This window comes from Adiantum capillus-veneris, chromosome 25, assembly GCF_014529385.1.
Source record: "Adiantum capillus-veneris isolate H3 chromosome 25, ASM1452938v2, whole genome shotgun sequence".
NCBI classification, from domain to species: domain Eukaryota; kingdom Viridiplantae; phylum Streptophyta; class Polypodiopsida; order Polypodiales; family Pteridaceae; genus Adiantum; species Adiantum capillus-veneris.
In genome coordinates, this window is record NC_140955.1 from 6506940 (window position 1) to 6528410 (window position 21471).

General features: G+C 44.4%; 1 protein-coding gene across 2 annotated transcripts in view; it reads right to left on the minus strand.

The window, feature by feature from the left end:
* The window catches only part of LOC147424375 (solute carrier family 40 member 1-like), an 82267-nt gene that overhangs the window by 23542 nt on the left and 37254 nt on the right, over positions 1–21471 (minus strand). For both annotated transcript variants that reach the window (XM_086500507.1, XM_086500506.1), the window contains exons 3-6: positions 2271–2467; positions 1277–1840; positions 1024–1195; positions 716–853 (exon numbers count right to left, since the gene is read on the minus strand). In XM_086500507.1, coding sequence (XP_086356633.1) covers positions 716–853; positions 1024–1195; positions 1277–1840; positions 2271–2467 — 1071 coding nt within the window. The remainder of the gene's footprint in view (positions 1–715; positions 854–1023; positions 1196–1276; positions 1841–2270; positions 2468–21471) is intronic.

Below are 21471 nucleotides of genomic sequence, written 5' to 3' on the forward strand. Positions count from 1 at the left end.
GAAGAGGCCCAGCGCCTTTCCGGCAATGAACCGGCTTTGTCGAGACTCTCCTTGACAATGGAATAACAGGCCATGCCACTATGTCAGTGTGTTCTCCCAGATCGGCTGTCCAATGGATATGTAAACCAGGTCTTTATCATGGGAAAGACAGAAAGCATGAGGATACCCCGTAGCAATGGTACAGATGATTCCAACACCATGGATCACGAGTTACATTTGATTTAATTCAGTATACTGGAGGTGTCTTATTGTTGTGCTTTGATCTCTGCCATTTTTCCTTTGCAGATATCTTTTTTTGCATGCTCTTTGTCTCACTTTTTCATGCTAAGAGGCAAATCTCTGGGGCAGGCGATGCATTCAGTCAGCGTTCCTAACCTCTTGGATGGCAGGTTACAATTGCTTTGTTGAAAGGACAAGATACTGAGATTTTTTTTGGCTTCATTGGCTTCTAATTTATTCATAAGATTTCTCTTTATGATAATCAAGAGTTGGAAAATAATGATAATTGCAAGTCCAAGGTCCTTTTCTACCGTTTTAGCATACTTTCAATGACTGGTTATAAAAATAATGCATTTCATATTTTTAATTTTTTTGTTGAAAGTGCATTAATTTCTAGGTGTGTGAAGTTGTGTGGATTAGGCATACGATATAAATTACTCAAGGAACAAATGGAAATGTACAGACAAGAGATGCTAAAATGCAGCGGAGCGTTTACCTGCATTAGTTGCAACACTGCTAAATCAAACATCCAGAGTCCAAATCGTGAAACTGCAACACCTCCCATCAGAAGAGCTGACGATGCGGTGATGCTAGAAAGCCAGTTTGAGACCACACATAAAGAAAGGAAAGACCACTGTACACCATGAAGATTGTAGTTGCAAATGAGTAAAAGAAAAACAGCAATAAAAAGGAACCAAAACAATCAAGGGTAGTCATAAAGATCAAGCAACCATTGACTCGCGTTCACGATACTAATCTAGCATAGCACCTGATCAAAGTCTTTAAAAAATAAATATTTCATACCTGCATTACAATAGATCGAAGCCCTGTTCTTATTGTCTGTATACGGCCCTGAATTTTTGGGTAAGCCAAAGTTGCACAGATACCAACCAAAGCAGACAATCCACGCACAAGCCCCAAGATGGAGGAAGGAACACCTCTCCAGCTCAATGTGGCCGTCATCAGCGACCCAAAACTGGGAAAAAAAATGGGACAAACATTCTCCAGCTTCAACTCAATAACATTTCAGGTTCTACATTCATCCACAGAAAATCACCTCAAAACGGTAAAATGCAATATGGCAAGAGCAACAGCTGCAAGCAGCATTTCCTGTGCTGCATACACTCTTAAACCTTCAACAAAAGGTAGGTGTAAAGCACACTGATGGAGATTTGAAGCCCAATGACGCATCTTTTCCCCTGGTCTCCAAAAAGAAGATGTTGGATTGGTCCTATCTCCTTGAAGCCTGTCATTTGTCTCGTCCACAGTCTTTTCCTGATGTCCACAGGTACCCACAAGAGTACCAGTAACAGGCTCAAGGTTTTCTTCATCTATGCTTAGTGCATGCTTCTCTAAATCATCACTGTTAGATACCACAAGCCTTTCTTGCTGCAACTCTGGGGATGCATTATACAAGCATTTCAATAAATAATATTCGAAATAAATAGAAAGGACATTCCACACACATAGTAAGACAGCTGCTGCTCGCACTGATAAATAACTCATAATTATTCCCACAAGAACAGGTGCCAAGAGTTTGCATGTTAGGTCAATGCCCCGCATTGCAGAATTCAGCTCTGTAAGAGTTGCTAAGCGTTGACCATCCGCTATAGCCAATACCCTGCCAAAAACAGTACTCTCCAAGATCTCTCTCTGAAAATAAGATTTCTGGTCAGTTTTCTCAAAACAAATGTAAGATTGCCAAGGCGCTTTAGTATAGAGAAAGAATGTTAGCTAGAAGCCATTCGTAATGAGAGAACTCCAATCTAGCCAATGTCTTATTGAAGATGGACTGTACCATAGAAGTCTTTATTAAGTGAGAGGTCATAAGGAATTCTGCCACAACATCTCTTCAAGTATGACAGACAAGTGCACGACACACATGCCAGAAAACTAAGCCGCATCTACCATACCGAAAGCATCATTCTTATATATATATATATATATACATATATATATATATATATATATATATATATATATATATATATATATATATATATTTATTTATTTATTTATAGAGTCTAATAAACATAGTTCTTTGTACTCACCAATCTCGCTCAACTGCAATGTTGGTGGCAAGTCCTGATATAGCTGAGATTCCACCAAAGAAATTTGTCAATACAATGAGACCAATAAAAATGATATTCTGCCTGAGTATGAGGTTATGATACGAGAGCAATATAGATAAGGCAATTGCTGATGCCAAAACTGAACCATTTCTTGTTCCCAACGAGATCCATAACACCTAGACAACAGCAAACCACCTATAATGATCATGTGCATTTTTTGTCCATAGGAGGATACACACTCTCTCTCTCTCTCTCTCTCTCTCTCTCTCTCTCTCACACACACACACACACACACACACATAGGTCATTTTGGCCTTTTCTAGACGTTAAAATATCATTTCATTTCATCTCTCCTCGTCGGCTAGATCTTTAAGGTCTTGAGTTCAACTCTCCTCGTTGGCTAGATCTTTAAGGTCTCTTGGGATAGTTTCCTACGACATTGAAACTCTCTTCTTCTTGGGTGTGTGTGTGTGTGTGCGCTAATAAAAAGAGGAAAATGGTATAACCTTTCCATCACCCAAGTGTGGTAGATTGGTTATGCCATTTCCCTCTTGAATAACAGGTCTTGAGTTCAACTCTGCTCGTCGGCTACATCTTTAAGGTTTCTTGGGATAGTTTCCTGCCACATTAAAACTCTCTTCTTCTTCTTCTTCTTCTCTCTCTCTCTCTCATGGGTTTGAACTCTCACTGTTTTTAGGGCTTCAAAATTGTTTTTTGGCTGTTTTTAGGGTTTTGTCACTGTTTTCTTGTTGTTTTTAGGGTTTTGAAACTGTTTTTTGCTGTTTTTAAGGGTTCCGAAACTGTTTTTTGCTATTTTTTAGGGTTTCAAATATGTGTTTTGTTGTTTTTTTGGGTTTCAAAGTTGATATTCTCTGTTTTTTCGGGTTTCACAATCATTTCTTGCTGTTTTTTTAGGATTTCTTGTGTATTTTGGTTGTTTTAGTCTCTCTCTCTCTCTCTCTCTCTCTCTCTCTCTCTCTCTCTCTCTCTCTCTCGCAATGAAGACCAAGAGCAAGTCTCCCTCGACGGTAACGAAGGCAACATTCATGGTCACCAGTCGCTGCTGCTGCTGCTCTGATGCGTTCGCCATCACTGCATTCCTCCCTCCTTCCCCTCCTCCGCGTGCTGCCCTGAACCTGCCTGCCCCGCCTCATCTCACCCCCCCCTTGCGCTGCCCTGAGCTGCCCACCCGCCCACCCACGCACACCCTCTTCGCGTTGCCCGTAGCCTGCCCATTCCCCCACTCCCTCCTTGTGCTATCTTTTGTTGTTTCCCAGCGGCATCGACTCGCCTTGTCGATTCACCTCGCTCTCCTCAACGCTCTCAATTCCCCTTCGCTTGCCTTCACAGCAACAGACACAGATGGAGGATTCTGCTCCGCCACAGAGGGACTCCACTGAAGCCCCCTCGCCCGACCCAGCAGAACCCACCATCCAACTTTCTCTTTCGCCAATAGAGCAAGCGAGCTTAGAGGCAGAGGTAGCGCGCCTTCAAGCCACCTCTGTTATCTGCAAGATTCTTGGCACGAGACCCAGCAGAAGGGAGGTGCGTGATCTCCTGCGAGCCCGCCTTCTCGCATAGGTGGGCAAGATCCTGATAGAATCCATGTGTTTTGCGGGAAAAGGGATCAGATCCTCCGTAGAAAAAGAATCGTCTAAGCTCTAATACTACTATAATAGACTTGGACACCCCACGCCGAAGATCTATAGCAAGACACGTGAAGAAAATTGCATTAACTGAATTGAATTTGAACAAGGAGAGAGAGAGAGAGAGAAGAGGAGAGTGGACATGAAGCGGCGAAGTTCTGCTTCCAGATGCATTGGTCCCAAACACTAGCACCCCTTCAGTTATTTCTTTACTATTGCTTCACAAAGGTACAATGTCCGAGGGTGTAAGGTACAACGGAATGAATGTTGAACTTTGCAGAAGATGAGTGCTCCGAACTGTGCTTAAGGGTTTCTTTTACTTACGGAAGGGAGAGCCTTCCGTTCCTTTATGAGAAAGTGCAATGGACACAAACAAAGTGAATGGACACTGTGAATGGAGGTGTCACAAAGTGATGACATGGCGGACAGCAGAAACCCTAATTTCTGCCAAAAACCCTAAAATTCCTGCAAACCCTAATTTTTGCCAGAAACCCTAATTTCCGGAAATCGCGAAGGCGGAATATTAAAAAATATATATAAATTTATTTTTTTTTGGGGATTTTTGGGAAATTTTGAGCGACACAAATCTCAGCTTTTCGCTTTGATTTGGGAGAAAGAAAGAGAAAAAGAGAACTTGCTTTTTACTGACTCTCATTGAGAGAGAGAGAGAATCTGCTTTTGCTTTCAAGCTTTTGGGGCTCTGCTTTTGGGCATCCCTTGTAACCTTTAAATTAGTGGTGAGGGCCTCACTTCTTAGAGCATCTGGACGCAGAGTCTGAGAGTGAAACCCTAACCGCTCTCTTGTACTTTGATGATTGATTAATACAAAAAGAAATACCGAAAGGGGCGCCAGTCTTTGGGGCCAATATCTCTAGGCACGAAACTCCGCCGGGCCAATGCAAATCTATTGTGATCTGTGAATTGTTTTGAAGTGGTTATTTGGTGCTGTCGCGGTTGATTCTTGACTTGGAGTGTCCAAGTCTGTTACGGTGGTATCAGAGCACGGCCGATTTCTCTTCTACGGGAAATCCGATCCCCGAATTTTTTTTCCGCGGCACCTATGGCTTCAGGCAATGATCAATCAACTCCCTCTGCATCTGGAGATGCGGGTTGGGATCACAACGAAGATTCTGGCAGAGAGTATGGCCCGCCTCGGCCTACTCAAGCGGAGCAAAGAGAGATGACGCGTCGTCAATTGATCGGCGATGCAACAAAGATGATGCTCAGTTTTGCCAAGGACCCGAAGATGGCAAAATATATGAACCAGACCTCTTTGGAAGAGGTACAGATGGAGTGGCAAAGAACCACAACACCACTCCCGAAACCCGCTCTCAAGAAATCTTCTGCCTCCAAGAAATATACGGAAAAGGAACTGGAGAACGTGGTTGATGCATGGATTGCTCAGCTTTTCGACGTGCAAAAGAAAGGCAAAAAGCACGGCAAAAAGCAGAAGAAAGGCACTGACTTCCCGGGATATTTGGGTCGTCGGTCGACATTTGACAAGGCAAAGCAACAGAAGAAGCGTGTTCGATTTGAAGGAGTACCTAGTTCTTCTTCTTCTGACAGTTCTTCTAGCTCCTCGGATTCGAGCGAAGAAGACAGAAAAAGCAAAAAGCGAAGCAAGAAACAAAGCTTCGGAAAGGGCAAGAAAAAGGCAAAGAAGGCTACATCTCGCCCATAGACTGACAGTTCTACTGAGGACTCGTCTACAGACAGCTCAGATTCCGATGACGGAAAGTTTTATGCGAACAAGAAGAATTTTTACAAAGCCAACCAGTATGACTTTCTCGAAGATAAAAGCAAGAAAGTCCGAGAGTTTAAGGAAGGTGGCCACTCGATCAAGTTTGATACTTTTCAGGATACTCAGATGCTTCGAAGGCTTTGTCTTTTTTTCAGCAGTTTGACATCGCTTTCGCGGGAGGACGCTATTCAGAGCACTCCAAGATTCGGAGAGCTGTCTCTTACTTTAAGGGGAATGCTTGTACTTGGTGGTCCACGCTTCTATTAAGCAAGACTGTGCCAGTTACATGGCTGAAATTCAAGAGGCTTTTTATTTCTTCTTGGTTGACTCAAGAGTTTGAGCGAGATATACGAGTTGCTTGGAACCATCTCCGGATGACCAAGAGCGATACAGTGAATTCTTATTGTAAAAGATTCTGGAGCTCTTTTCTACCCGCCTCTTCATTCAAGAAGATCTCGTTCAGAGAACAGATTGAGCGGTTTACCTTGGGTCTACCTACAGAGATCCGAGATCACTGCTTGGAACAGAAGTCAGCTTCTATTCAGGAGTTGATGAGTCATGCGACGCGGGGCTTTGCCATTCACTCTGGCCGTCTGACCTACCCCACAGATGAGGCCATGACACAACGAGCCGAACAGACTTCTGGGAATGAAAGTAGAAAGAAAAAGAGCAACCAAGAGAAAAAGGATGCACGACCCAAGCTTACTCCTGAGGAGAGAGCTCTCTTCATCAGAGAGGGGAAGTGCTTTGGATGCGGGGAACATGGACATATCTCCGCGAAGTGCCCTAATAAGGCACAGAAAGAACAAAATGATAAAGACGACGACAGGTCTGAGAGTTCGAGAGCAGCTGAGGAATGTGGCAGAAAAGGCAGATAGAAAAGCAGAACTGGTACCACATGGCGTGGGACCTGCACCGAATCTAATGATGAAAGTACAAACTTTGCCGCTTTTGGGGCAAAGTGCAGGATCGGGAAGCTCTTTTGAAGGAGCCAAGGCCAACTTCTTTTCACTTGGAATTGGCGGCTCGATTTGGAAATTACGCCAAACAGACTGACGCCACAAGCAGAGGTACTTCGACTGGCACCCGGATGGGATGTTGCCATTACACCGAGCATTGGCAAACTTCGTTTGCAATGACAGGGGTGTTCAGGGCACGCGAGTGACGTTCTACTCAGGATCCCTTGGTACCACAAGAACTACGCCATGGTTGACTACCGGGCCAAGAAAGAGACTTTGATAAATGAAGGGCTTAGAGATTGTACTTGATGAACTTCAGTTTCTTACTCATTCTTTGGGAGAGAACTGAACGCTGGATAAAGGTTGAATATGTTTTGACCTGATCAAAAGAACGCCAAGATTTTTCTCCACACTCATGCCGATTGCTTTTCAGAGGGCTTGAAAAGATTATAAACCCAGTGAAAGACCTCTTGGAAAAGGGTCTTGTCCAGCCTAGTACTTCACCGTATTGCTCTCCAGTGTTGTTGGTTTTGAAGAAAGATGGATCTTGGAGAAGTCATTTGAAGTATTTTGTGATGCTTGTGGTCGTAGTCTAGGTGCGGTCTTGATGCAAGAAGGCCATGTCATAGCTTACGAGAGCCGTTTGTTCTCTAGGCCGGAGATGACAACACAGATCTATGAGAAAGAGCTTTTGGCGGTTATCCATGCTCTTACTCAGTGGCGGCATTACCTACTCGGAGCGGATTTTACTGTCTTTACAGACCATCAGAGTTTGCGCTACTTCTTGTCACAGAAGCAGCTTTCGGAAAAGCAGATGCGGTGGGCGAACATCTTGTCACAGTTCCACTTCCAGATTGTCCATGTGCAGGGACAGAAGAATGTGGTGGCAGATGCTTTGTCTCGGAAATCGTTGGTTCTGGCTATTTCTGCGATACATCATAGGAGCTTCGAGGATATGGTCGATCAGTATGCCACAGATACAGATTTTGCAGATATTTTCACACGGATACAGGATGGGGAGCCAGTAGCGGGATACTCCCTTCGGGAAGGCTACTTGATGAGAAAGACTATGTTGTGCGTTACACAGCCGTTGAGGGATAAGGTTATGACTGAATGCCACTGTCCACCTTTTACGAGTCACCGCGGCATTGCTACCACCATGAAAGGGGTAGAGAGATATTTCTTTTGGCGGAGACTCAGGAGGATGTGGAAGAGTTTGTGCGCAGTTGCTTGGTATGCCAGAAGGTCAAGTTTGACAGGCATAAGGCACAGGGATTGTTACAGCCTTTACCCATACCCACCCGCCCCTGGGAAAATATTGAAATGGATTTCATTTTTGATCTCCCGAGAACACAGAATGATCACGATGATTTTCCGATTACATGGCATGTCTGATGTAACCGGCCTGTTGACTTCAAAAAGGGCGGTAGACTTTACTTCAAACCTTGATTTAGCTTTCACCCATTATTAGTTGTCTATTCTATCTGTGCTATAATGACACAAGAGAGGGGAATGGGATACAGGCTGCTAGATTGCACCTGTATGAGAAGACCGACACCAGATTGGCCCCTAAATTAGGCGCCCCTTTCGGTATTTCTTTATTCTTCAACAGAGGGAATAAAAGCTGTGGTTCCCTACAAGCTGCCCCGCACAACCTTGGCTGAATTTCAACTGTTCTAGCCTGATTTCGGCAGCATAACTGTACTAGGATCCTTCACAGTCAATATTCCCACGCATTGGATGACTTTCCCGACGCATACGGACACTTTGCAAAACCTGGCGAGAATCTGCAATACGCTGAATTCTCTGTTTTCTGCCCTAAAAATGCGCCAGATCACCTATACTGCGGTCCCCTTGCATCCCCGAACCTCCTGGGGTTATTAGGGTCCGTTTAGGGCCAAAACCCTAAACCTGCAAAAATACACAGCAGGCTGTAATTCACTGTTTCGGGCTCCGTTTCGCGTGCCGGTCGCATCCGTAGCAAGTCCTCAAGCTCCCGCACCTATAGGGCTACTTGCCCTTTGAATCGGGCGAGATTTCGCACTTGAAACCTCTCCGAATCACCTGTACCTGCGGGGGATTAGCCGCTAGCTAATCCAGCACCTGTGCAAGAGGCTCTTGCCTCGGCAATCGCACATGAACCCACATAACTGTACATTGGTCAAATGAAAAGCCCACTAGAGGGACATAACCATAAAGAATAGGGGAGAGAGAGCAGTGAGAGGTGCGCAGGTCATGACATCCTGCACCTCACTGTACATAGAGGGTAAGCCAGCACTCCATTGAAGCTCTCCCACCTGTGACAGCACTCAAAAACAAGCTCACAGCTGAAAATCACGTTTTTGCCTTCTCTTTAAGTAGTAAACTGGCCTCAGAGTACCAAGTGTCACTCATTTGTGCATTTTTCCGCTTTAGACCCTCGGGTCTAAAAATATCTCACCTGCAGCCTGTGTTGACTTGGCCACAGAGTAACAAAATGATCCCCATGTCAAACTGCACGTAATGACGTGAAGACATTTTGCCGTCCAAAAATAACAGTCCCTAAAATTTAGGAGTTTCTGCCATTACATTCTTCTAGGTCATCTGACCCTCTTTGTACACTGCAGCCACACCCAGAACTGAAATGTAGCCTATGTAGCAAAGGATTCCGCTTTGGCTGGCCAATGACCCCACTTTGGCTAACCATAGTCCTTGTCCAACCTTAGTGCTCTTTAGCCCTCAGGCCTAGACTCTCTCTGAACAGTTCCACACTGGTTATGCAATGCAGGGCAGTTAGATTTCCAGAGAGGTGTTTCCAAAAGGTAAAACAAACGAAATTCCCCAAAGAAAGAGAAAATAAACAAAAATGGAATTGCCACTGGCTGGTGACATCTGAGATGATTGTCTTCGACAGAAACCCCAGATTTATGAGTTTGTTTGGAAGGCAATTTGGGAGAACATTGGCACGCAATTGCAGTTCTCGTCATCGTTCCACTTGCAGATTGACGGGCAATTTGAGATTGCCAATTCAGTGATTTTAGATTTATTGAAGTCTTGTATCTTGGATCAGAAGACTCAATGGGAAAAGAACTTACCTTTGGTGGAATTTGCCTACAGTAACACGATACACTCTTCGACGGGAAAGACGCCATGTGAGATTGTTGAAAGTGCTGCGAAGGTTCCATCCTTCCTGAGCACAAAAGATTAGATATTTGAAGCGGATGAATATTCGCGAGATTTGAATACGGCTTTTGCCAAGGTTCGCGAGACTTTGCAGGAGTCTCAAGAACGACAGAAAAAGGCAACGGATCGCCATCGTCGCGACTTGAAATTGAAGGAGGATGATTGGGTGCTCTTACTTTTGAGAAGGCACGCCTAAGAAAGAAAAAGGGAAAGGAGAGGCTTTTTCCAAAGCTTAGTATGTGATACTACGGACCTTTCCAGATTACTGAAAAGATGAATGATGTCTCCTTCCGATTGAAACTGCCAGATACTTGGAGGATTCACAATGCATTGCATGTGAGTCTCTTGAACCCTGTTAAGGGTGATGTGTCTGATGATGGGGAGCCTGATGAGCAACCCGCAGTGGAAGAAAACGAGGAGATCCTTGTTCCTGAACAGATTTTGGCACATAATGATACGAAGAAAGGTAAAGTTCAAAGGCGGTTCTTGGTTTAGTTCAAGAACTTTCTTGCATTTGATGCGAAGTGGATGGAGGAGGAGGACCTAGTAGATACTCCTCGGATTGTGAAACTTTACCTCGATGTTTTGGTTTAGCATAGTCTACTCCAAACGGAACCCAGAAACTCAGCTTGGCCGAAGATCTGGTGCAGTGGGATAAGAGGGGAGTTACTCCACTCCTTTGTCAACAGATGCCTCGATTTTGATACTAAAGTCACTGATGTCTCTTTGAGCTTCAGGGATACTGAGAGCTGACAGTATTCTGCTGGATGACTTTATGAAATGGAATTCCTGATTATGATACTGATTTACTCTTGACTTCTTGTGAGTGCAGGAACTGATAGACGAAATGACTGCAGCATTTTGGTCTACTTGATCTCGAATAGACATGGTTGCAATAGGGGTTAGTCAATCGGACATCGATGAGGTCCCGATTGGACCTAGATGTGATTGCTAGCTACATTGCCGATAAATCATGGTCTAAGATCCGAATGAATGTTGAATGTCATGTGATGTCCTGTGATGTCGTGTGATGTGACTGTCGATTTTGTACATGTGCTAGATGTGTGTTCCTAGTACGTAGGTACTAACAGTCAGTGTCTGCTAAGACGGTTTATGGCTTTTGTCGGTTTTGCAGGGGTAATCGCGGTCGATTACAATGCTTTCAAGAGGGGGGTATGTCACAAAGTGATGACGTGGCGGACAACAAAAACCCTAATTTCTGCCAGAAACCCTAAAATTCCTGCAAACCCTAATTTTTGCCAAAAACCCTAATTTCCGGAAATCGTGGAGGCGGGAATATTAAAAAATAAATAAAATAAATAAAATAAAAATTGGGATTTTTGGGAAATTTTGAGCGACGCAAATCTAAGCTTTTCGCTTTGATTTGGGAGAAAGAAAGAGAAAAAGAGAACTTGCTTTTTACTGACTCTCATTGAGAGAGAGAGAGAATCTGCTTTTGCTTTCAAGCTTTTGGGGCTCTGCTTTTGGGCATCCCTTGTAACCTTTAAATTAGTGGTGAGGGCCTCACTTCTCAGAGCATCTGGACGCAGAGTCTGAGAGTGAAACCCTAACCGCTCTCTTGTACTTTGATGATTGATTAATACAAAAAGAAATACCGAAAGGGGCGCCAGTCTTTGGGGCCAATATCTCTAGGCATGGAACTCCGCCGGGCCAGTGCAAATCAATTGTGATCTGTGAATTGTTTTGAAGTGGTTATTTGGTGCTGTCGCGGTTGATTCTTGACTTGGAGTGTCCAAGTCTGTTACAGGAGGTGCATGGGACTGAGAGGAAGAGAGAGAAGAGAATACGACACCAGAGACGTTGTAAGACCCTCCTCCGAAGGCCCCACTCTCGATGGCGAGAGTCGTCTACTATTGATTGCACAATCTGATACAAGATGTCGATGCAAATCTAATGGCTATGTCGAGACCGACGGTGATGAGACTATGGCTGAAAACTGAATGCTTGATGAATTTGCAAGTGATCGAAGTTGTCGGGCTGATCTGCTACTGTTTGGCTTGCTTAAGTGTTCGCTGAAAATGTTGCTTGCTCTGCTGTCCAAAAACGCTAAAGAGTGTTGAAATCTGCTGATGCAAAGCGCTGAATATGGCAGCTCAAAAACGCTGATTATAGCTGTTCAAAACACTAGCTATTGCTGTCCACACACACTGAATATTGCTGGATCAGAAACGTTGGGCTATTGTCAAAACGCCAAGTGTAGGCCTGTAGCTATGATGCAAAAACGCTACTTGCTAGCTGCTGAAAATCGTTGGATCTGAGGCTGGGAAAAACGCTAGATCTGGCTGGCTGTTGTTGCTGCTACGAAACGGTATCTGCAGGGCTGAAGTGCTGGTGCAGAATCGCCTATGCAAGGGGCTGAAAACGCTGATGGCAGGGCTGAAAAACGCTGGCCTTCTGGGCTCCAAAAACGCCAGGTTGGTGGGGGGGGGGGTCGTCTTGCTGAGAAGAGTCTCCAGAGGCCTGATGCACTTGAGTGCCTGATGCTCTCCTTCTTCTTCTGCTAGATAGTGCTAGCTTTGGTTTGCTTATATCTTATCTTAGCAAAATTGCCCTACCTAGTTCCCAACAAAAGTCGCTTAATAAATAAGTGAAAAAATGTCAAAAATAGGAAAAATAGGTTTAATGCACTTGAAAATTCCCCTGATGGATTCCGATGGATTCTGATGGTAATGCTGATGATCATGCTGTGTGCAACCGGAGGATATGCATATAAAGTCTGGACATGCACGGTCTGCGAACAGACTCACAAAAGTGCCAAATCAATTCCTATTCTAGACTGACTTGACTGACTAAACCCTGGTCATGCTGTAGCTTGTCCACGGACGCATAGGGTTGGATGTGTCACGTGGCATCCCCTCCTTTTCAAAGTGAGGTACTGGTACCGAACTGTATGGCGTCGAGGGAGATCGCCGATAGGGTATGGAATCCTGGGAAGGACTCTTCGTCGGCCCACTCTGATGCGTGGATCGTGCGATACTTAAACTTCATAAAGGTCTGTAACGCTTGCTTCTTTGGGCCGCGCCGAAAGCGACACAAAGGCTTTTGTAGCTCCTTCGATGCTTCAACTTTGTCTATGGACATAGGTCCATCTTCTTCAAGAATCTCCAAGGCTGAAAATTCCTGAAACCACTTCCAACACAAAAACATAAACATACCTATTCCATGTAAAGTGACTGGAAAAAATCTTATCTTCCTTAAAGACTGTGCATGCAATGTAGATGAACAAATAGACGGAGTGCCAAACCGTTCACCACACACACGCAAACAATGAGATCGAATCTTGTCCTTCTGATCTAAATCAATCAACTGTGGCAATTCACAACGAAAATGCCCATGCTCGGTGCTCATACTTTCTTGTGCTCTTTCTACAACTGTGTCGGGCCAAGGAAGAGACATGAAATGTGACTTCCTTGGATGCATACTTTTCAGCTTTTCATGAACAATCCGCATACATTCGTGCTCATTCATGAGTGAAACGTGCTCAACATACAAGATGTCATGCAGAGGGATCACATAAAGACGCTGACTAAAATACAAGAAACGATCATGAAACACTCGAACAATGCGTGCTGACTAATCATTCGAACACATAGTACTTCCTGTAACGGTTCTTTGGACCTAGGCTCAAGAGCCAAGATTGGTTCGTCGTGTTTAATCAAATCCTTGTGGGGGTTCTGTGGACCTCGACTCGAGAGCCAAGATCGATTCTTTGTGATTGATCGAATCTGCAATGAGGTTAGCTTCACTAGAGAAAGTATCAACGACCACATCATCCTTGTGAACAATTACATCATCTTCATGCAAATCATCATGCTTGTGAGAAATCACATCTTGATCATGCAAATCATCACGCTTGTCCTTATCATCCAAATCATCATGCTCATCATTATCATGCAATTCATCATGCAAATCCTGTGTGTCATGCTTTGGAAAAGACGAGACCGAAAGAGTCTCCTTTTCCTAAATCCGTTCAATCTTCGCCTGCACATTAGAAATGAGAGGTGGAGAATGAATGTTATGAGCGCGTATAGAGCTAGAAGAGAACAAGAGGAGGCGCTCACAATGTACAAGAACTTGGACTTGATGATAAGCTTAATATTGATTATAAGACTTAATACTTTATTAAGAGAGCTAGATACAAGACTTAAAATACATGACTTGAGTACAAGACAAGGCTTGATTGCAAGGACAAGACTTGAACATAAGAACTAGAAGAGAGATTTCCTCATAGGAGCTTCACAACTGGTGTTGGCAAGACTGAGGGGCTTGTGGTCCAAGACCCCTATTTATACTAGTGCTTGAGGAGGTTACTTGAGGAGGTTAGAACTTTCTAGGTTCTTCTTGAGGAGGTTAGAATCTTCTAGAACCTTCTTGATTCTTCTTCAACTTTCTAGAGCTTTCCAAAAACTTCTAGATTCTTCCGGAATCTTCTCCAAGCTTCTAGAAACTTCTTGATCCTTCTAGTCCTTCTAGAACCTTCTAGATCCTTCTTCAACTTTCTAGAGCTTTCCACAAACTTCTAGATTCTTCCGGAATCTTCTCCAAGCTTCTAGAAACTTCTAAAATCTCCTTTATACTTTTAGAACCTTCCAGAATCTTCTAGATCCTTCTAGATTCTTTTAGAGCCTTCTAGTGATGATGTAGGCGATGACACATACGATGATACAGGCAGCGACTGACTCTCAAGCATCCATGACAATGAACAACTTGCTCTCCACAAATGACAATGGGAGAGTCACTTTTGACATTGAAAGTGAACGTATTTTCCGCCCAATCGATAAGAGGGTTATGCTCACGAAACCATCGAATGCCCAAAATCATATCACATCCGGAAAGAGGACAGACTAAAAATTTTCTACGGAAAGCAGCTTGTTGAACTGTAAACAACACATCAAAGCACTCCTTCGTGATGAGAGAATCCATACCGGGAGCGAAGCTAGAGACCTCAAGAGGAGATTTCTAACTAACCTCTAGGCGGGCTCTCTCAACAAGAGAGCGACTAATCACATCATGCATACTCCTGGTCAAACAATATGACAAAACGCTGCCCCGTCATATGACCATAACATTTAATGAGAGACTCATCAATGGGAGGGTCATGAGAAACTTGGGGCACACTTGTGTTGTCATTGATTGCATTGACAGAGGAAGTGGGTTCTGTGGATTCTTTAGATTCATTCGATTCAAGCTTAGGACATGTTCTTTTTATGTGACCCTTAATGTGACAATGAAAACAACGACGTTCCTTAGAATAAGTGTTTTGCTCTTCCGACGTGATGTATCCTCCTAAAATTCCTTGTGCTACCTTTTCATATGGAGTGAGCTTAGCTAATTAGGTTTAGCCATTGTGTTAGCTTTACCCTTAGTTCATTTTGAGAGTTCTTTTCTGAGAGACTATTGGAAGATTGGTTAGAAGAGTTACCGTTCTTACCGTTCTGAGGGTGCTGAGAGGTCTGAGAGGTACTTGTCGAAGTCTTATTTTCCTTAGGCTTTCCCTTGTTGTGCTTCATCTCCTGTGCGAGAGCAATCGCTACCCCCTTGTTGAGATCAATTGGATTGAGCACCTCGACATTGTACTTGATATACTCGTCCAATCCATAAAGGAATGCCTCCTTGCGCTCCGCATCCGATTTGCGTAATTGAGTGTCAAGCTACAAAACACAATTAGAGAAAGACATAACTGGCATACCATTTTGCTTAAGACCGTGCCAATCGTCCTTCAATCGTGCAATGTACTGAGGTGGCATAAACCGCGCCTTGAGCTTTTCTTGGAAATCAGCCCCATTGAAGGAAAGGGGCATGAATTCGTTGGCTTCCTCCAGGTGCGCGGCTAACTGTGCCTCTTGCCATGAGTGGTACCAATTGATGGTATCACCTGCAAGGTACATAGCTGCCGTCAAAACCTTGCTATTTCTCGTCTTCTTAGTTGTCGCAAAATAAGCATTAAATTGATGCAACCAAGAATGAATAACCGTAGCATCCATCTTACCATCATACTTACTGAACGAGATCTTCTCTCTGACTGGGTTGTTGAAGTCCGAATCTCTGCTTACGCCACTTGATGAACTACCAACATCTTTGGCTGGCTCGGACTTCGAGGCGAGAACATGTCGTACCAACTCTTGCATGCGTCGTTCACTCTATGCCGCACGCTCTGCCTGTCTTTCCTTAGCCGCCAAACGATTCGCTTCTTGTTGTGTCATCATGTCCAACATTGTCTTGACCAAAGCCTCAATAGGATTTGGTACAATCCGTGGCGTAGACGAGGAAGGGGGAGGGTCGGGAAACCTCCTCGTGGATAAAAATCTTCTTCGCTACTCCCACCTCCATGCGAAGTATCCATTCCGCTTCGAGTGATGACCATACAATGTGATCTTGGTTCTTAAGTTCTCGAGGAACTTGGATTCTTGTGGGTCTTGGTTCTTGGGTTCTTGGGGATCTTAAGTTCTTCAGGTTCTTGAGGGTCTTGAGGTTCTTCTTTCGCTTGCAATCTGTGTTAGAGAAGTATCTTCTCTTCACCCGAGTTCTGCTCTTTTCCGTGGGCGCACCCCTTGGCGGCCTTGCGCTCACACCAAGGTTGATTTTTCCCACCTCACGTCGATTGGCCGGCCGCTAAGTGCACGGTCCACTCTAAATGAGTGAAAAGAGGCACAAGGGGAGGCTGGACAAGCCCTTCTTTCTTGGGTTTCCTGTCACTCTTCAAAACACGATTAGGAATCGACACGCCCAAGTGGACTTGGGTTACGTGCGACCGCAACAAGCAAAAAAATTATGTGGTTCTTTCCTTGAGTGATACAAAAAACTGCCAAAGCTCTGATATCAATGTAAGGTGCAACGGAATGAATGTTGAACTTTGCTGAGATGAGTGCTCCGAACTGTGCTCAAGGGTTCCTTTTACTTACGGAAGGAAGAGCCTTCCGTTCCTTTATGAGAAAGTGCAATGGACACAAACAAAGTGAATGGACACTGTGAATGGAAGTGCATAGGATTGAGAGAAAGAGAGAGAGCAGAGAATACGACACCAGAGATGTTGTAAAACCCTCCTTCGAAGGCCCCACTCTTGATGGCGAGAGTGGTCTACTATTGATTGCACAATCTGATACAAGATGTTGATGCAAATCTAATGGCTATGTCGAGACCTACGGTGATGAAACTATGGCTGAAAACTGAATGCTTGATGAATCTGCAGGGGGTCGAAGTTGTCAGGATGATCTGCTACTGTTTGGCTTGCTAAAGTGTTCGCTGAAAATGTGCTTGCTCTGTTGTCCAAAAACGCTAAGAGTGCTGAAATCTGCTAATGCAAAGCACTGAATGTAAGGTGCAACAGAATGAATGTTTGACCTTTGCTCAAGATGACTGCTCCAAACACCGCTCAAGGTTCCTTTTGTTCTTATGGAAGGGAGAGCCTTCCGTTCTTAATGAGAGAGTGCTATGATGACAAACAAAGTGAGTGCACATTGTGCGTGCAAGTGTATGAGACTGAGAGATAGAGAGAGAAGAGAGATACGACACCAAAGACGTTGTAAAACCCTCCTCCGAAGGCCCCACTCTCGTCGGCGAGAGTGGTCTACTATTGATTGCACAAACTGGTACAAAGTGTATGCATGGAACTGATGCAAGTCTAGGCTAGATCGACGACGACGACGGAGATGGCGAGACCGATGTAAGGGCTGAAAACTGATGCTTTGGTACTGCTGTCCGAAAACGCTGCTGGCTGAATTCTGCCACTACTGAAAACGCAAGACAAAACGCTGATTTTGCTGGTCTTAATGGCTGAAAATCTCTTGGTTCCTTATCTTGTCAAATGCTGAAAATCGCCATGCAATGGGAGCGACAAAGGCCTGCTGACAGCACCCAAGGGCTGAGATCTATTGCGGCAAATTCTTGGATCAAAAATGCTAGGGCTAGGACTGTCTGTCGATGGGTACTGAGGCTGAAACGCTAAGTGCTGGGACTGTTGGCGATGGTTCTAGCTGATGAAAACGCTAACTGCTGAGGTTGCCTTGCTACGCCATCTGGATGAAAAACGCTAGCAAGGAGGGAGTCTTTGCTTGGAGGAGAAAACGCCACCAAGGTTCTTGCTGAGAAGTTGCCTGTTGAGCGATGGTGCTCCTGCTGCCTCTTCTGCCAACTAGTGCTAGTCTAGGTTTGCTTATATACAAACTTACTCAATTTGCCCTACCTACTTTCCAACAAAAGTCACTTAAAAATAATAAGTGAAAAATGTCAAAAATAGGAAAAATAGGCTAAATGCACTGGAAAATTCCCCTGAAGGATTTTGATGGATTCTGATGGGAATGCTTATGATCATGCTGTGTGCAACCAGAGGATATGCATCTACTCTAAGTGTCTGGGCATGCACGGTCTGCGAACAGACTCACAAAAGTGCCAGAACACTTCTAATCTAGACTGACTGGACTGACTGAACCCTTGTCTTGATGTAGCTTGTCCACGGACACATAGGGTTGGATGTGTCACGTGACATCCCCTCCTTTTCAAAGTGAGGTACTGGTACCGAACTGTATGGCGTCGAGGGAGATCGCCAATAGCATCCAGAATCTTGGAAGGGACTCTTCCCCGGCCCACTCTGATGTGTGGGTCGTGCGGTACTTGAACTTCATAAAGGTCTGCAACGCTTGCTTCTTTGGGCCGCGCGGAAAGCGACACAAAGTCTTCTGTGGCTCCTTCAACTTCGTATAGAGTCATGCTTCTTTCTCCGTCAAGAATCTCCATGGCTGAAAATTCCTGAAACCATTTCCAACACAAAACCATGAACATACCTATTCCATGTAAAGTGAGTGGAAATAATCTTGTCTTCCTCAAAGACTGTGCATGCAATGTAGATGAACAACGAGACGGAGTGCCAAACCATTCACCACACACACGTAAACAATGAGATCGAATCTTTCTCTTATGATCGAAAGCAATCAACTGTGGCAATTCACAACGGAAATGCCCATGCTTGGTGCTCATACTGTCATGTGTTCTTTCTACGACTGTGTCGTATCAAGGAAGAGACATGGAATGTGAATTCCTTGAATGCATACCTTTCAGCTTTTCATGAACAATCCGCATACATTTGTGCTCATTCATAAGGGAAATGTGCTCAACGTACAATATGTCATGCCTAGGAAAAGGGATCACATAAAGACGCTGACAAAAATACAGGACATAACACTCGAACAATGCGTGCGTACTAATCATGCGAACACATAATACTTCCTGTGAGGGTTCTTTGGACCTAAGCTCGAGAGCCAATATCGATCCTTCGTGATTGATCGAATCTGCAACGAGGTTAGCTTCGCTAGAAAAAGCATCAACTAACACATCACCCTTGTGAACAATCACATCATCTTCATGCAAATCATCATGCTTGTGAGAAATCACATCTTGATCATGCAAATCATCATGCTCATCATTATCATCCAAATCATCATGCTTATCATTGTCATTCAATTCAACATGCTTCTCATAATCATGCAAATCCTGTGTGTCATGCTTTGGAGAAGAAGAGACTGAGAGAGTCTCCTCCTGAATCAGTTCAATCTGGTCCTGCACATTAGCAATGAGAGAGGGAGAATGAACAACTTCCTCTCCACGAATGACAATGGGAGAGTCACTTTTGGCATTGAGAGTGAAAGTATTAGCCTCCCAATCAATGAGAGGGTTATGCTCACAAAACCATCGAATGCCCAAAATCATAGCACATACTGAGAGAGGAGAGACTAAAAATTTTCTACAGAAAGCAGCTTGTTGAATTGTAAACAACACACCAAGACACTGTTGCGTGATGAGAGAGTCCATACTGGGAACAAAGCCAGAGACCTCGAGGAAATTTCTGACTAACCTCTAGGCGGGCTCTCTCAACAAGAGAGGGACTGATCACATCATGCATACTACCTGGGTCAAACAATATAACAAAACGCTGCCCTATCATATGACCATAACATTTAATGAGAGAATCATCAATGGAGGGTCAGGAGAAACTTGGGGCACACTCGTGTTATCATTGATTGCATTGACAGAGGAAGTGGGTTCTGTGGATTCTTTAGATTCATTCGATTCAAGCTTAGGACATGTTCTTTTTATGTGACCCTTAATGTCAATGAAAATGACCTTCCTTAGAATAAGTGCTTTGCTCTTCCGACGTGATGTATCCTCCTACAATTCCTTGTGCTACCTTTTCATCTGGAGTAAGCTTAGGTTTAGCAATTGTGTTAGCCTTACCCTTAGGTTCTAAGAGACTGTTGGAAGATTGATTAGAAGAGTTACCGTTCTTACCATTCTTACCGTTCTGAGGGTTCTGAGAAGTCTGCGAGGTACTTGTGGAAGTCTTGTTCTCCTTAGGCTTTCCCTTGTTGTGTTTCATCTCCTGTGAGAGAGCAATCGCTACCGCTTTGTTGAGATCGATTGGATCGAAGACTTCTACATCAAACTTGATATATTCGTCTAACCCAAAAAGGAATCCCTCTTTGCGCTCATCATCCGACTTGCATAATTGAGTACCTAGCTACAAAACACGATTAGAAAAAGACATAACCGGCATACCATTTTGCTTGAGAGCGCGCCAATCGTCCTTCAACCGTGCGAGGTACTGAGGTGGCATAAACCGCGCCTTGAGCTTGTCTTGGAAATCGGCCCAATTGAAAGAAAGGGGCGTGAATTCGTCGGCTTCCTCTAGGTGCGCAGCTAACTGTGCCTCTTGCCATGCGTAGTACCAATTGATGGTATCACCAGCAAGGTACATAGCTGCCGTCAAAACCTTGCTATTTCCTGTCTTCTTAGTTGTCGCAAAATAAGCATTAAATTGATGCAACCAAGAATGAATAACCGTTGCATCCATCTTACTATCATACTTACTGAAAGTCAACTTCTCTGTGACTGGGTTGTTGGAGTCCGCATCCCCGCTTGCACCACTTGAGGAACTACCAACATCTTTGGCTGGTTCAGACTTTGAGGCAAGAACTTGTCGAACTAATTCTTGAGTGCGGAGGTCTCTTTGAACCTCCTGATCGGCCTCCAAGGCCGCTCGTCTTGCTTCAGCTTCCTCCTTTTTTTGTGCTTTTCTTTCTTTTCGTTCGTCACGCTCGCGTTCCAAGGCAATGCGAGTCGCTTCTTGTTGTATTGAATTTCTTTCGTTTCGTTCTTCGTGCTCGCGTTCCATGGCTTCCTGTCGTTCTGCTTTTCTTTCTAGTTGTGCCATCGCAACTCGATTCGTTTCTTGTTGTGCCGACATCTCCATCATCGACTTGACCATCGCCTCCATGGAATTTGGTACAATTCGTGGCGTAGATGGGGAAGGGGAGGGTCGAGAACGCCTCCTAGTGGGGAAAACTCTTCTTCGCTACTCCCATGCTCATCACAAGTATCCATTCCGCTTCGGGTGATGACCATTCACTATGATATTTGGTTCTTAAGTTCACAAGGAACTTAAGTTCTTGTAGGTCTTGGGTTCTTGAGGTTCTTGAGCGTCTTCTTTTGCTTGCAATCTGTGTTTGAGAAGGATCTTCTCTTCACCCGAGTTCTGCTCTTTCCCACAGGCGCACCCCTTGGCGGCCTTGCGCTCACACCAAGGTTGCTTTTTCCCACCTCACGTCGATTGGCCAGCCGCTAAGTGCACGGTCCTCTCTCAATGAGTGAAAAGAGGCACA